The sequence below is a fragment of the mitochondrial genome of Culter erythropterus (genome assembly GCF_024489055.1).
Source record: "Culter erythropterus mitochondrion, complete genome".
NCBI lineage: Eukaryota > Metazoa > Chordata > Actinopteri > Cypriniformes > Xenocyprididae > Chanodichthys > Chanodichthys erythropterus.
This window is the reverse complement of record NC_024749.1, coordinates 2,503-15,934: the sequence shown is the minus strand read 5'-3', so window position 1 is coordinate 15,934 and position 13,432 is coordinate 2,503. Positions and strand designations below refer to the sequence as shown.

Genomic DNA, 13,432 nt, shown 5'->3' with positions numbered 1-13,432 from the left:
TGGTTAAGTTAAATCTTAGTTGATTATTTCAAGGAAATATTTGAGGACCAATTATAGGGGAATAATCTATTTCCCGGGTCGAAATAAATTATTTCTGAGTTTTAATATTTTGGTTTATGCACGTCTTAGACGTTAGTACTTGCTTTGTGGTTAATATAAATGAATGGTGATAATACATATATATGTACTTATGCATTATGTAATATAATGCATATATATGTACTAAACCATATAGGTTACTATCAGAAGATAGTTTAATTTAGAATTCTGGCTTTGGGAGCCAGGGGTGGGAGTTAAAATCTCTCTTTTCTGGGCGCTAGGGGGGAATTTAACCTCCGATCTTCGGATTACAAGACCGATGCTTTAATACTAAGCTACTAGGGCAAGCTCATTTTAGTGCTTTATTTTCTAGTCACTCTGCTAGTCGAGTGAGGATGAGGAATAATGCGAAGTAAAGGACTGATGCAATTTGTCCGATGATAATGTATGGATGTTCTACAGGTATGCCTCCAATTCATGTTAGGATAATTATATCTGCTACTAGGGTTCAGAATAGGAATTGAGTGATCGGGCGGAATGTTAGTCCTCGTTGTTTTGAGGTGTGTAAAATTGGTACCACCATTAGGACTAAAATAGAGAATAGCAATGCAAGGACCCCTCCTAGTTTGTTCGGAATAGACCGTAGAATGGCGTAAGCAAATAGGAAGTATCATTCTGGCTTGATATGTGGAGGGGTGACTAGTGGGTTTGCAGGGGTGAAATTCTCTGGGTCTCCCAGGAGATTTGGAGAGAATAGTGCTAATGATGTGAGGGCTAATAATATCACTACAAATCCTAGAAGGTCTTTATATGAGAAGTATGGGTGGAAGGAGATTTTGTCTGCGTCGGAGTTTAGCCCGGCTGGGTTGTTCGAGCCTGTTTCGTGGAGGAAAAGTAGGTGTAGGATGGTCGCGGCGGCGACGATGAATGGTAATAGGAAGTGGAATGCGAAGAATCGTGTTAGTGTCGCGTTGTCTACTGAGAAGCCACCTCAGATTCATTGAACGAGGGTGTCCCCTATGTAGGGGACTGCTGATAGTAGATTCGTAATTACTGTGGCACCTCAAAAGGATATTTGTCCTCATGGAAGGACGTAGCCAACAAAGGCTGTTATTATAACTAACAGGAGAAGGACTACCCCAATGTTTCAGGTTTCTTTATACAGGTAGGATCCATAGTATAGGCCGCGGGCAATGTGTATATAAATACAGATAAAAAAGAATGATGCCCCGTTGGCGTGAATATTACGGATAAGTCAGCCATAGTTCACGTCTCGGCAGATGTGGACTACTGATGAAAATGCGGTTGAGATGTCAGAGGTATAGTGTATGGCTAGGAACAATCCGGTTAGGATTTGAGTAATTAAACACAATCCCAGGAGAGACCCGAAATTTCATCACACGGAAATGTTAGATGGTGTGGGGAGGTCAACTAGTGCGTCGTTGGCGATTTTTATTAGTGGGTGGGTTTTTCGTAGGCTTGCCATTATTGTTCTTGTAGTTGAACTACAACGGTGGTTCTTCAAGTCACTGGTCTCGGTTAAAATCCGAGCAAGAATTATGACTTATTTTATGTTTTTATTACTGGTAGCTTTGGTTGTGGGTTTGATTGCTGTTGCTTCTAATCCTACGCCTTATTTTGCTGCTTTAGGCTTGGTAGTAGCAGCGGGAGTTGGGTGCGGGATTTTAGTCGGTTATGGGGGTTCTTTTTTGTCTTTAGTTCTATTTTTAATTTATTTAGGGGGGATGCTCGTGGTGTTTGCTTATTCAGCGGCTTTGGCCGCCGAGCCTTTTCCAGAGGCTTGGGGAAGTCGTTCTGTGGCTGGGTACGTGTTAGTTTATCTTTTAGGTGTCGTATTGGCGGCTGGGCTATTTTGAGGTGGGTGGTATGAGGGTTCTTGGGTGGTTGTTGATGGGCTGAAGGAGTTCTCTATGTTGCGTGGCGATGTTAGTGGTGTGGCCGTTATATACTCTTTTGGTGGGGTGATGTTAGTTATTTGTGCGTGAGTGTTGCTTCTAACTCTACTTGTGGTGTTGGAGCTTACTCGGGGCTTAAGTCGTGGTACTCTTCGTGCTGTCTAGATAAGGGTTAGGAGAATGGCCAGGGTTAAGGTTAGGAGGAAGATAGTAAGGTAGGTTTTAATTATGCCTCGTTGAATGTCGCTTGTAATTTTTGACATCATTATTTGGGTTAATGCTAGTCCTTTTGGTCCTGTAATTTCAAGTCATGTTTGGTCGAGTTTAGTAGCGACTGACTGTCCTAGGGTTAGGTTGAGCTTAGGGGGGAGTCGGTGGATTATTGCGGGGAAGTACCCTAGTATGTTTGAGAAGTGGTGTGTGGGGATTGTGGGGGTGATTTTGATTTGTTTGTTGGTTATGGCTGTGAGTTCTATGGCCACTAGAAGTCCAATGATGGTCACTATTAGGGCTGCTAGTTTTAGGGTGGTTGGTATTGTTATAATGGGTGTTTTTGAAGGTAGGAAGTTAGATGTAATGATAAGTCCTGCAATAATACTTCCTCAGGCAAGTCGTTTGATAGGGTTAATAACTAATGGGTTGTTTTCGTTAATGGGAGATAGTGGTAAGAATCGGGGGGACCCCATGGTTACGAAGAATACTACTCGGAAGCTATAGATTGCGGTAAATGATGTGGCGATTAGTGTAAGGGTTAGGGCTCAGGCGTTAAGGTAGGAGGTGTTTAGGGCTTCAATGATGGCATCTTTTGAGAAGAATCCGGCTAGGAATGGGGTCCCTGTCAATGCTAAGCTACCAATTGTAAGGTAGGTTGAGGTGGCAGGTATTAGGTTATGAAGGCCCCCTATTTTTCGGATGTCTTGCTCATCATTTAGGCTATGAATGATTGATCCGGAGCATAAGAATAATATGGCCTTGAAGAATGCATGTGTGCAGATGTGGAGGAATGCTAGTTGTGGTTGGTTTAATCCAATTGTGACCATTATTAGACCTAATTGACTGGATGTTGAAAAAGCTACAATTTTTTTAATGTCATTTTGGGTTAGGGCGCAGGTGGCTGTGAATAGTGTAGTAAGTGCCCCTAAGCAGAGGCAGATTGTTAGTGCCAGGTTGTTGTTTTCTATGAGGGGGTGGAGGCGGATTAATAGGAAAATTCCTGCAACGACCATGGTGCTGGAGTGGAGTAGGGCAGATACTGGCGTAGGGCCCTCCATGGCAGAAGGGAGTCAAGGATGCAGGCCAAATTGGGCCGATTTTCCTGTTGCTGCGAGGATTAGTCCGATTAAGGGGATTGTTATGTCAAAGTTTTTTGACAGGAAGAAGATTTGTTGGATTTCTCAGGAGTTAAGATTTATTGCGAATCATGCTATGCTTAGGATTAGTCCGATGTCTCCTACTCGGTTATAAATCACGGCCTGGAGGGCTGCTGTGTTAGCGTCTGCTCGCCCGTACCACCACCCGATTAGTAAGAATGACATAATTCCAACGCCTTCTCAGCCAATAAATAGTTGGAACATATTATTGGCTGTGACTAGGGTGATTATGGCTACTAGGAATAGAAGTAGATATTTGAAAAATCGGTTCATGTTTGGGTCGGAGTGCATATATCATAGCGCGAATTCTAGAATAGATCAGGTAACGTAGAGGGCAATAGGGGTAAAAATGAGGGAGTAGTGGTCGAATTTAAAGCTGATGTTTGTGTCAAATATGTGTGTATTTATTCACTGTCAGTTTGTAGTGATGCTTTCTATTCCTTGGTCTAGGAAAATTATGAGTGGGAGAAGGCTGATAAAGAAGGAGGTGCTGACAGCGGTTTTAACATGCGTATTTGCTCATTCTGGTTTTTGTGGCTTGGGGCTTAATGTAGTTAGTAGAGGAAATATAAGGATGGTGAGGACTAGAATAAGTGAGGATGATATAATTAAGGTTGTTGGATTCATAGCTTCCACTTGGATTTGCACCAAGAGTTTTTGGTTCCTAAGACCAATGGATGAACTGTTATCCTTCAGAAGCGTGAGGAAGCCGCGGATTTTAACCGCGGTGCATAAGGATTAGCAGTACTTATTGATTTCTGTCCTTCCTTGGTGAGTAAGGGGATTTTAACCCCTGTTTTTAGAATCACAATCTAATGTTTTGGTTAAACTATACTTACTAGTAGCATCAGCCTCATATAAGTTCTGGCTTTGCTACAAGGAGAATTACTGGGATTAGGTGAAGGGCTATTAGTAGGTGTTCTCGGGTGTGAAATGGTGGGAGTTTAGTGATATGGTTTGGTGTTGGGCCCCGTTGAGACATAAGGAATATATATAAGGAGTAGCCCGCTGTAATTAGTGTTCCTGCACCCGTGAGTGTAATAGTTCATGGCGATCAGTTGAATAATGTTGTAATAATTATTAGTTCTCCTATTAGGTTAGGTAGTGGGGGTAGCGCTAGGTTGGCTAGGTTGGCGATGAATCATCATACTGCTGTTAATGGGAAAATTATTTGTAGTCCTCGCGCAAGAATTATGGTTCGGCTGTGGGTTCGTTCATAGGCTGTGTTGGCTAAGCAGAATAGTATTGAAGACACTAGTCCGTGGGCGATTATTAGAATAATAGCCCCTGAGAATCCTCATGGGGTTTGGATTAGAATTCCTCCCGCTACAAGTCCCATGTGGCTGACAGATGAGTAGGCGATTAGGGACTTGAGGTCTGTTTGTCGAAGGCAAATTGATCCAGTTATGATAATGCCTCATAATGCCAGAATAATAAATGGGTATACTAGTTCTTTGGATAGTGGGTCTAGCATAATTATTATTCGTATTATTCCGTATCCCCCTAGTTTTAATAGAACTGCTGCTAGTACCATGGATCCTGCGACTGGGGCTTCGACGTGGGCTTTTGGTAGTCAGAGGTGTACTCCGTATAATGGTATTTTCACTAAGAATGCAATTAAGCAGCCGGCTCATCAGATTTTGTGGCCTCAGGAGTCTAGAAGTAATGGTTGGGAGTATTGGATAACTAGCATGGATAGAGTCCCAGTAGATTGTTGAAGTAGAAGGAGGGCAACTAGTAGCGGGAGGGACCCTGCTAGGGTGTAGAATAGAAAATAGGTCCCTGCATTGAGGCGTTCGGTTTGGTTTCCTCATCGGGTAATAATAATAAGGGTTGGGATGAGCGTGGCTTCAAATATGATATAAAATATAATAATTTCGGTGGCGCCGAATGCCATAATTAGAAAGGTTTGTAGTGAGGTGAGGAGAGTGATGTATAAACGTTGTCGGCTGACAGGTTCTGGGTTAACATGGTTTTGGCTGGCTAGAATTATCAATGGGAGAAGTCAACATGTTAACACTAAGAGGGGGGTTGAGAGGGGATCTGTGGCTAGATATGAGTTGGATGTGGTTCATCCGGTTTCTGATGTCCATTTTAGTCATGTAAGACTGATGAGGGCGATTAGGAGGCTATGTGCAGTTGTGGTTGTTCATAGTCACTTGGGGGAGGTTAATCAAATTGTTGGGAATAATATAACAGTGGGGATTAATACTTTTAGCATTGTAGGAGATTAAGGTTTTGTAAACGATCAGTTCCATGGGTTCGGGCTGTGGCTACTAGGAGTGCAAGGCCCGTGCTTGCTTCGCAGGCGGAGAAGGCTAGTAATAGCATAGGGGCTGCGGAGAAGCTTGTTGATTCGAATTGTAGGGCCCATAGGGCTAGTGCAATAAACAGGGATAATATTATTCCTTCTAAGCATAGGAGTGCGGAGAGCAGGTGGGTGCGGTGGAATGCTAGCCCTATTAGTCCTAAAATGAATGCTGAGCTAAAGCTAAAGTGTACTGGTGTCATAAGGGGATCATGGACTTAAACCATAATTTTCTGAGCCGAAATCAGAGGTCTTGTATTTGGACTAACCCCCTATTCTGCTCATTCTAGGCCACCTTGAGTTCACTCATAGATCAGTCCTAGGGTTAACAGAATTAGGACTGTAGTGGCTCAGAAGAATGTTCCGGTGGGGTTATGGAGTTGATCTCCTCATGGTAGGGGGAGGAGGAGGGCAATTTCTAGGTCAAATAGGAGGAATAGGATTGCTACTAGGAAGAATCGTAATGAAAAGGGCAGCCGGGCGGACCCTAGTGGGTCGAATCCGCATTCATAGGGAGATAGTTTTTCTGCGTCTGGGTTTATTTGTGGCAGTCAGAAAGATACGATTGCCAGGATTGAGGATAGGGCTATTGTGATGGTAAGAATAGTTATAATTAAGTTCATTATCTTTCCCTGGGGTTTAACCAAGACTAAATGATTGGAAGTCACTTGTACTAACTTTGATACTAGAAAGATTATGAGCCTCATCAATAGATGGATACGTAGAGGAATAGTCATACTACGTCAACGAAATGTCAATATCAGGCGGCGGCTTCAAAGCCGAAATGATGTTCAGATGTAAAGTGGTATTGGATTTGGCGGAGGAGGCAAACAGCCAGGAATGATGATCCAATAATGACATGTAGCCCGTGGAACCCTGTGGCCACGAAGAATGTAGAGCCGTATACTCCGTCTGCGATTGTAAAAGGTGCTTCATAGTATTCTATGGCTTGAAGGGCAGTGAAGTAGAGTCCGAGCAGAATTGTGAGTGCAAGGGATTGGATGGCTTGTTTTCGCTCACCTTCTATAATGCTATGGTGGGCTCATGTGACTGTTACCCCTGATGCTAGTAGAACGGCTGTGTTGAGGAGGGGAACTTCGAAGGGGTCTAATGTAGTGATTCCTGTTGGGGGTCAGCATCCTCCCAGTTCTGGTGTTGGTGCTAAGCTTGAGTGATAGAAAGCTCAGAAGAATCCTAGGAAGAAGAACACCTCTGAGGTAATAAACAGAATTATTCCATAACGTAGTCCTTTTTGTACTGGTGGTGTGTGGTGGCCTTGGAATGTTCCTTCTCGAATAATGTCACGTCATCATTGGAATATTGTAAGAAGTAAAAGAATTACCCCAAGGGCTATTAATGTTGTTGAGTGGAAGTGGAACCAGATTGCTAGGCCGGATGTTATTAATAGAGCACCGACGGCTCCGGTTAGTGGTCATGGGCTTGGATCAACCATATGATATGCATGTGCTTGGTGGGCCATTAGACGTTTTCTTGCAGGTAGAGGCTTAGGAGTAGTACAAATACATAAGCTTGAATTATTGCTACTGCGACTTCTAGGAGTGTTAGGAGGAAGAGAACGGTGGCGGTTAGGATGGCTACTGTAGGTATTATTGGCAGTAAAACAAATACAGCTGTGGCGATGAGTTGAATTAATAAGTGGCCGGCAGTTAAGTTGGCTGTAAGTCGAACACCCAGGGCTAATGGTCGAATAAATAGGCTAATTGTTTCGATAATAATTAGTACGGGGATTAGAGGAATAGGCGTTCCTTCTGGTAGAAGGTGTCCGAGGGCAACTGTTGGCTGATTTCGCATTCCAATAATTACGGTGGCGAGTCACAGTGGTACAGCAAATCCTATATTTAGCGACAGTTGTGTTGTGGGTGTAAAAGTATATGGGAGGAGGCCTAATATATTAATAGTAATAAGGAATACTATTAATGAGGCCAGTAGAAGCGCTCATTTATGTCCTCCTACATTTAAGGGCATTATTAGTTGATTAGTAAATCGGTTAATGAACCATGTTTGGAGAGTGATGAGTCGGTTGTTGATTCACCGGGATGGCGGGGTTGGGAAGAGGAGTCATGGTAGTGCGATTGCAATCGCGATAAGTGGGACTCCTAGGAAGGATGGGCTTGCGAATTGGTCGAAAAAGCTTACTATCATGGTCAGTCTCAGGGTTCTGTTTTGTGTTTTTCTTCACTTATTGGGGTTGGTTCATTTGGTGTGGTATGATTTAAGATTTTAGTTGGGATAATGGTGAGAAAGACGATTCATGAGAATACTAGAATTGCAAATCAGGGGTTAGGGTTTAATTGGGGCATTTCACTAGAGGTGGTCGGCAGGCACCAAACTTTGGCTTAAAAGGCCAACGCTTTGTCCAATAATTAGCTTTCTAGTGAGGCGTCTTCTAGTATTAATGAGGATCAGCTCTCGAAGTGTTCTAGTGGAACTGCTTCAACTACCATGGGTATAAAGCTGTGGTTCGCTCCGCAAATTTCAGAGCATTGTCCGTAAAACACACCTGGGCGTGAGGCAATGAAGGCAGTTTGGTTTAGTCGGCCTGGCACTGCGTCTATTTTTACGCCTAAAGATGGGACGGCTCAGGAGTGTAATACATCTTCGGCAGATACTAGGACACGAACTGGTGATTCTATGGGGACTACTATCCGGTGGTCTGTTTCTAGGAGTCGGAATTGGCCTGGTGTAAGGTCTTGGGTCGGGATTATGTAGGAGTCGAAGCCCAGATCTTCGTAGTCTGTATACTCATAGCTTCAATATCATTGATGTCCTATGGCTTTAATTGTTAGATGGGGGTCATTGATTTCGTCTATAAGGTATAAAATTCGAAGGGAGGGTAGAGCAATCAAAACTAGAATTACGGCTGGTAAAATAGTTCATACAATTTCGATCTCTTGAGAGTCTAGGATATATTTGTTGGTAAGCTTAGTTGAAACCATCGCAATAATAATGTAAAGTACTAGAGTGCTAATTAAGAACACGATTATTAGGGCGTGGTCATGGAAGTGAAGAAGTTCTTCTATAACGGGTGATGCCGCGTCTTGGAATCCTAGTTGCGTGGGATGTGCCATTAAGCTTTAGGGCTTAAGACATACAGGGGTTTAACCTGCAATTTCACCTCGACAAGGTGATGTAATTTGCGTATTTTACTAATGTCTTTAGAAGAAAGTGACAGAGTGGTTATGTGACTGGCTTGAAACCAGTATACGGGGGTTCAATTCCTTCCTTTCTCGTTAGTTTGATTGAACTTGGACGAATGCGGGTTCTTCAAATGTGTGGTATGGTGGAGGACAGCCATGAAGCCATTCTACGTTTGTTATAGTTAACTCTACTGAGGATACTTCTCGTTTAGCGGCGAAGGCTTCTCATAAAATGAATAGGAACATAATTACTGCTACTAGGGAGATAAGTGACCCGATGGATGATACTGTATTTCACAGGGTGTAGGCATCTGGGTAGTCAGAGTATCGTCGTGGCATTCCTGCCAGACCTAGGAAGTGTTGTGGGAAGAATGTAAGATTGACACCAATGAATATTACTCCGAAGTGAATTTTTGTTCAGGTGTCATTTAAAGTGTACCCTGTAAATAGGGGGAATCAGTGAACGAAAGCTGCCATGATGGCAAATACAGCACCTATTGACAATACGTAGTGGAAGTGTGCAACTACGTAGTATGTGTCGTGAAGAACAATATCGAGTGATGAGTTGGCTAGAACAATTCCTGTTAGTCCACCTACTGTGAAGAGGAAAATAAATCCGAGGGCTCATAATATAGGTGTTTCTCATTTAATAGACCCTCCATGGAGTGTGGCCAATCAGCTAAACACTTTTACACCGGTTGGGATAGCAATAATTATTGTTGCGGATGTGAAGTATGCACGAGTGTCTACGTCCATTCCGACAGTGAACATATGGTGAGCCCATACAATAAATCCCAGGAGACCAATGGCCATTATAGCTCAGACCATTCCTATGTAGCCGAATGGTTCTTTTTTGCCTGCGTAGTAGGCTACAACGTGGGAGATGATTCCAAATCCAGGTAAGATGAGAATATAAACTTCTGGGTGGCCGAAGAATCAGAACAGGTGTTGATACAGGATTGGGTCTCCCCCGCCTGCCGGGTCAAAGAATGTGGTATTTAGATTTCGGTCTGTAAGGAGTATGGTAATTCCAGCGGCTAGGACTGGTAGAGATAGGAGAAGAAGTACGGCTGTTACAAGTACAGCTCAAACAAACAGGGGTGTTTGATATTGAGAGATGGCTGGTGGTTTTATGTTAATAGTTGTGGTGATAAAGTTAATTGCACCTAAAATTGATGAAACACCTGCTAGGTGAAGCGAGAAAATTGTCAGGTCTACGGATGCCCCCGCGTGGGCAAGGTTGCCTGCGAGTGGTGGGTAGACTGTTCACCCTGTTCCAGCTCCGGCTTCGACACCAGAGGAGGCCAACAGTAGGAGAAAAGAGGGGGGTAGAAGTCAGAAACTCATGTTATTTATTCGCGGGAATGCCATATCAGGTGCCCCGATTATTAGTGGTACGAGTCAGTTTCCAAATCCTCCGATTAGAATTGGTATTACTATAAAGAAAATTATTACGAAGGCATGGGCAGTGACAATGACATTATAGATTTGATCGTCGCCCAGAAGTGATCCAGGTTGGCTTAGTTCGGCTCGAATGAGAAGGCTTAGAGCGGTTCCCACTATTCCGGCTCAGGCACCAAATACAAGATAAAGGGTACCAATGTCTTTGTGGTTTGTAGAAAAGAATCAGCGCGTAATTGCCACAGGTAGGGTAGCCGAGTGCTTAGGCGGCGGGTTGTAGCCCCGAACACAGAGGTTTAAGTCCTCTCCTTATCATCCCCCCCGTGGCGAAGAAACATGTTGGATTGCAAATCCAGAGACGTAGATTAGTAGTCTGCCGGGGCTTTTCCCGCCTTACTAGGCCATAGGCGGGAAAAGTAGATGGATGCTCGCTGGTTTGAGCGCTTAGCTGTTAACTAAGAGTTTGTAGGATCGAGGCCTTCCCATCTAGTAAGGCCTTAGTTTAATAAAAACATTTGATTTGCAATCAGAAAATGCAAGATAGACTCTTGTAGGTCTTATCAGGGACTAGAAGATTTTCACTTCTGCTTAGAGCTTTGAAGGCTCTTGGTCTGATGTTATCCTAAGTCCCTAGGTGGCTAGTATTAGAATAGCTGGGGTTATTGGTAAAAGTCCTAGGGCGATTACGGTGGACAGGGTAAGTGGGAGGGAGGATTGGGTTGTTTGGGTTCGTCAGGGGGTGATTGAGTTGACTGTGTTGGGAGAAATTGTTAGTGTTATTGCGTAGCAAAGGCGCAGGTAGAAGTAGAGGCTTAGTAGGGCGGCTAAAGCTATGATTGTGGCGGTGGTTGGGAGGTTTTGTTTTGCTAATTCTTGTAGGATTAGTCATTTTGGCATGAATCCTGTTAGTGGGGGTAGGCCTCCTAGTGATAATAGCACTAGGGCGGTGGTTGTTGTTAGGATTGGGCTTTTTGATCAGACTATCGAAAGAGTATTAATTTTTGTAGCGGATGATGTTTTTAGAGTGAGGAATGCTGCGGATGTCATAAAAATATATGTTCCCAGGGCGACGAGTGTAAGTTGTGGGGCGTATTGTAGAATAATAATTATTCAGCCTATGTGTGCAATTGAGGAGTAGGCTAAGATCTTTCGAAGTTGGGTTTGGTTTAGTCCTCCTCATCCTCCTACCAGGGTAGATATAATCCCTAGAGCGGTTAATAGTACGGGGTCCACGGCTTGGGCTGTTTGGATAATTAGGGCAAATGGGGCAAGTTTTTGTCACGTTGACAAAATTAGTCCTGTTAGAAGATCTAATCCTTGTAGGACCTCTGGTATTCAGAAGTGTATTGGTGCTAATCCAATTTTAAGTGCTAGGGCAGTAATAATTATTGTGCTAGCAATGGGGTTTGATATATTATTCATGTCTCATTCTCCTGTAATTCAGGCGTTTGTTGTGCTTGCAAATATAATTATTGCGGCTGCGGTGGCTTGGGTTAAGAAGTATTTTGTGGTGGCTTCTACTGCACGGGGGTGGTGGTGTTGCGCTATTAAGGGGATAATTGCCAGGGTGTTAATTTCTAGTCCTATTCAGGCCAGTAGTCAGTGGGAGCTGGCAAAGGTTAAGGTGGTCCCTAAGCCTAGGCTGGATAGTAGGATTGTGAGTACATAGGGGTTCATTGATGGAGGAGGGACTTTAACCGTCATGTTCGGGGTATGGGCCCGAAAGCTTAATTAGCTGACCCCATCTTAGAAAGTGGTGTAGAGGAAGCACTAAGAGTTTTGATCTCTTGGGCATGGGTTCGATCCCCTTCTTTCTAAGAACTGAGGGGATTTTAGCCCCTATAGGCCACTCTATCAAAGTGGTCCCTAGGCATTCGGGCACAGTTCCTGGATTATAATTGAGGGGGAAGGCCCGCTAGTGCAATTGGTAGGGCAATGTGTCATAGTACTAGGGCCAGTGTTAGGGGGAGGAAGTTTTTTCATACAAGGTGTATTAGTTGATCGTATCGGAATCGTGGATATGAGGCTCGTACTCATAGGAATACGATAGAGAGTAGTGCGGCTTTGGTCATAAGGCTAATTGTTGTGTAATCTGGGATGTGAGGGATGTGTGATGTTCCTAGGAATAGTACGGCTGATAGGGTATTTATTAATAGGATGTTTGCATATTCGGCTAGGAAGAAGAGGGCAAAAGGCCCTCCTGCATATTCTACGTTGAAGCCCGAGACTAATTCTGATTCCCCTTCTGTCAGATCAAATGGTGCTCGGTTAGTCTCTGCCAGGGTTGAAATATATCATATCGCGGCTAATGGTCATGCAGGGGCTAATAGTCAGATGCTTTCTTGGGCCGTGCTAAATGTTTGTAGGGTGTAGCCTCCTGAGAAGATGATCACTGATAGAAGGATTAGTCCGAGGCTTACTTCATAGGAAATTGTTTGGGCTACAGCCCGTAGGGCCCCAATTAGTGCATATTTTGAATTTGATGCTCATCCTGATCCTAGGATGGAATATACTGCGAGGCTCGATAGGGCCAGAATGAAGAGAACTCCTAGGTTGAGGTCAATTACTGGGTAGGGTATGGGTATAGGTGCTCATAGCGTTAGGGCCAGAGTTAGTGCAAGGATGGGGGTGGCTAAAAATAGGAATGGGGAGGAGGTAGAAGGGCGGACTGGTTCCTTAATAAATAATTTTACTCCGTCGGCGATGGGTTGAAGGAGCCCGTATGGTCCGACTACATTTGGTCCCTTTCGTAGTTGTATATATCCTAGTACTTTGCGTTCGATTAGAGTTAGGAAGGCTACTGCTAGTAGGACAGGCACAATATAGGCTAGGGGGTTAATTAGGTGATTTATTAGAGTGTTTAGCATAAACTGGGAAGAGGATTTGAACCTCTGGTTTAAAGGGCTTAGGCCTTTCGCAATTTACCATGCTCTGCCACCCCAGTATATCCTTATTTCGGGTGGTTGGGGTTTTGGCCCGCCCTTTGTTTAATTTATTTGTTTTCATTAATTAGGGGTGGGGCGTGCTTTAAGTATGGGCCCCTCTTTTCCGATCCTTTCGTACTAGGAAAAGTAGCGTTACAGATAGAAACTGACCTGGATTGCTCCGGTCTGAACTCAGATCACGTAGGACTTTAATCGTTGAACAAACGAACCCTTAATAGCGGCTGCACCATTAGGATGTCCTGATCCAACATCGAGGTCGTAAACCCCCTCGTCGATATGGACTCTGGGAGAGGAT

General features: G+C 43.9%; 13 protein-coding genes across 13 annotated transcripts, besides 22 other annotated features; 1 reads left to right on the top strand and 12 right to left on the bottom strand. All coding sequences in view use genetic code 2, as the record gives it.

The window, feature by feature from the left end:
* Positions 1 to 243: part of a D loop that runs on past the window's edge.
* Positions 244 to 313, top strand: a tRNA (tRNA-Pro).
* Positions 313 to 384, bottom strand: a tRNA (tRNA-Thr).
* On the bottom strand, positions 385 to 1,525 carry CYTB (cytochrome b). The gene has a single exon. A coding segment is annotated over exon 1 (1,141 nt).
* A 4-nt stretch (positions 1,526 to 1,529) lies between these two features.
* Positions 1,530 to 1,598, bottom strand: a tRNA (tRNA-Glu).
* ND6 (NADH dehydrogenase subunit 6) lies at positions 1,599 to 2,120 on the top strand. Its single transcript has one exon. It carries the CDS (start codon positions 1,599 to 1,601, stop codon positions 2,118 to 2,120), a length of 522 nt encoding a protein of 173 aa, YP_009054517.1.
* ND5 (NADH dehydrogenase subunit 5) lies at positions 2,117 to 3,952 on the bottom strand. The gene has a single exon. It carries the CDS (start codon positions 3,950 to 3,952, stop codon positions 2,117 to 2,119), a length of 1,836 nt encoding a protein of 611 aa, YP_009054516.1.
* Positions 3,953 to 4,025, bottom strand: a tRNA (tRNA-Leu).
* A 2-nt stretch (positions 4,026 to 4,027) lies between these two features.
* Positions 4,028 to 4,096, bottom strand: a tRNA (tRNA-Ser).
* Positions 4,096 to 4,164, bottom strand: a tRNA (tRNA-His).
* ND4 (NADH dehydrogenase subunit 4) lies at positions 4,165 to 5,546 on the bottom strand. Its single transcript has one exon. A coding segment is annotated over exon 1 (1,382 nt).
* Positions 5,540 to 5,836, bottom strand: ND4L (NADH dehydrogenase subunit 4L). Its single transcript has one exon. The coding sequence runs from the start codon at positions 5,834 to 5,836 to the stop codon at positions 5,540 to 5,542; it is 297 nt and encodes a 98-aa protein (YP_009054514.1).
* Positions 5,837 to 5,907, bottom strand: a tRNA (tRNA-Arg).
* On the bottom strand, positions 5,908 to 6,256 carry ND3 (NADH dehydrogenase subunit 3). Its single transcript has one exon. A coding segment is annotated over exon 1 (349 nt).
* Positions 6,257 to 6,328, bottom strand: a tRNA (tRNA-Gly).
* Positions 6,329 to 7,113, bottom strand: COX3 (cytochrome c oxidase subunit III). The gene has a single exon. A coding segment is annotated over exon 1 (785 nt).
* Positions 7,113 to 7,796, bottom strand: ATP6 (ATP synthase F0 subunit 6). Its single transcript has one exon. The coding sequence runs from the start codon at positions 7,794 to 7,796 to the stop codon at positions 7,113 to 7,115; it is 684 nt and encodes a 227-aa protein (YP_009054511.1).
* Positions 7,790 to 7,954, bottom strand: ATP8 (ATP synthase F0 subunit 8). Its single transcript has one exon. The coding sequence runs from the start codon at positions 7,952 to 7,954 to the stop codon at positions 7,790 to 7,792; it is 165 nt and encodes a 54-aa protein (YP_009054510.1).
* A 1-nt stretch (position 7,955) lies between these two features.
* Positions 7,956 to 8,031, bottom strand: a tRNA (tRNA-Lys).
* Positions 8,032 to 8,722, bottom strand: COX2 (cytochrome c oxidase subunit II). Its single transcript has one exon. A coding segment is annotated over exon 1 (691 nt).
* A 14-nt stretch (positions 8,723 to 8,736) lies between these two features.
* Positions 8,737 to 8,810, bottom strand: a tRNA (tRNA-Asp).
* Positions 8,811 to 8,813: 3 nt separating this feature from the next.
* Positions 8,814 to 8,884, top strand: a tRNA (tRNA-Ser).
* On the bottom strand, positions 8,885 to 10,435 carry COX1 (cytochrome c oxidase subunit I). The gene has a single exon. It carries the CDS (start codon positions 10,433 to 10,435, stop codon positions 8,885 to 8,887), a length of 1,551 nt encoding a protein of 516 aa, YP_009054508.1.
* A 1-nt stretch (position 10,436) lies between these two features.
* Positions 10,437 to 10,507, top strand: a tRNA (tRNA-Tyr).
* Positions 10,508 to 10,509: 2 nt separating this feature from the next.
* Positions 10,510 to 10,577, top strand: a tRNA (tRNA-Cys).
* Positions 10,578 to 10,609: 32 nt separating this feature from the next.
* Positions 10,610 to 10,682, top strand: a tRNA (tRNA-Asn).
* A 1-nt stretch (position 10,683) lies between these two features.
* Positions 10,684 to 10,752, top strand: a tRNA (tRNA-Ala).
* Position 10,753: 1 nt separating this feature from the next.
* Positions 10,754 to 10,824, bottom strand: a tRNA (tRNA-Trp).
* On the bottom strand, positions 10,825 to 11,869 carry ND2 (NADH dehydrogenase subunit 2). The gene has a single exon. A coding segment is annotated over exon 1 (1,045 nt).
* Positions 11,870 to 11,938, bottom strand: a tRNA (tRNA-Met).
* A 1-nt stretch (position 11,939) lies between these two features.
* Positions 11,940 to 12,010, top strand: a tRNA (tRNA-Gln).
* Positions 12,009 to 12,080, bottom strand: a tRNA (tRNA-Ile).
* Positions 12,081 to 12,084: 4 nt separating this feature from the next.
* ND1 (NADH dehydrogenase subunit 1) lies at positions 12,085 to 13,059 on the bottom strand. The gene has a single exon. It carries the CDS (start codon positions 13,057 to 13,059, stop codon positions 12,085 to 12,087), a length of 975 nt encoding a protein of 324 aa, YP_009054506.1.
* Position 13,060: 1 nt separating this feature from the next.
* Positions 13,061 to 13,136, bottom strand: a tRNA (tRNA-Leu).
* Positions 13,136 to 13,432, bottom strand: part of an rRNA (l-rRNA) that runs on past the window's edge.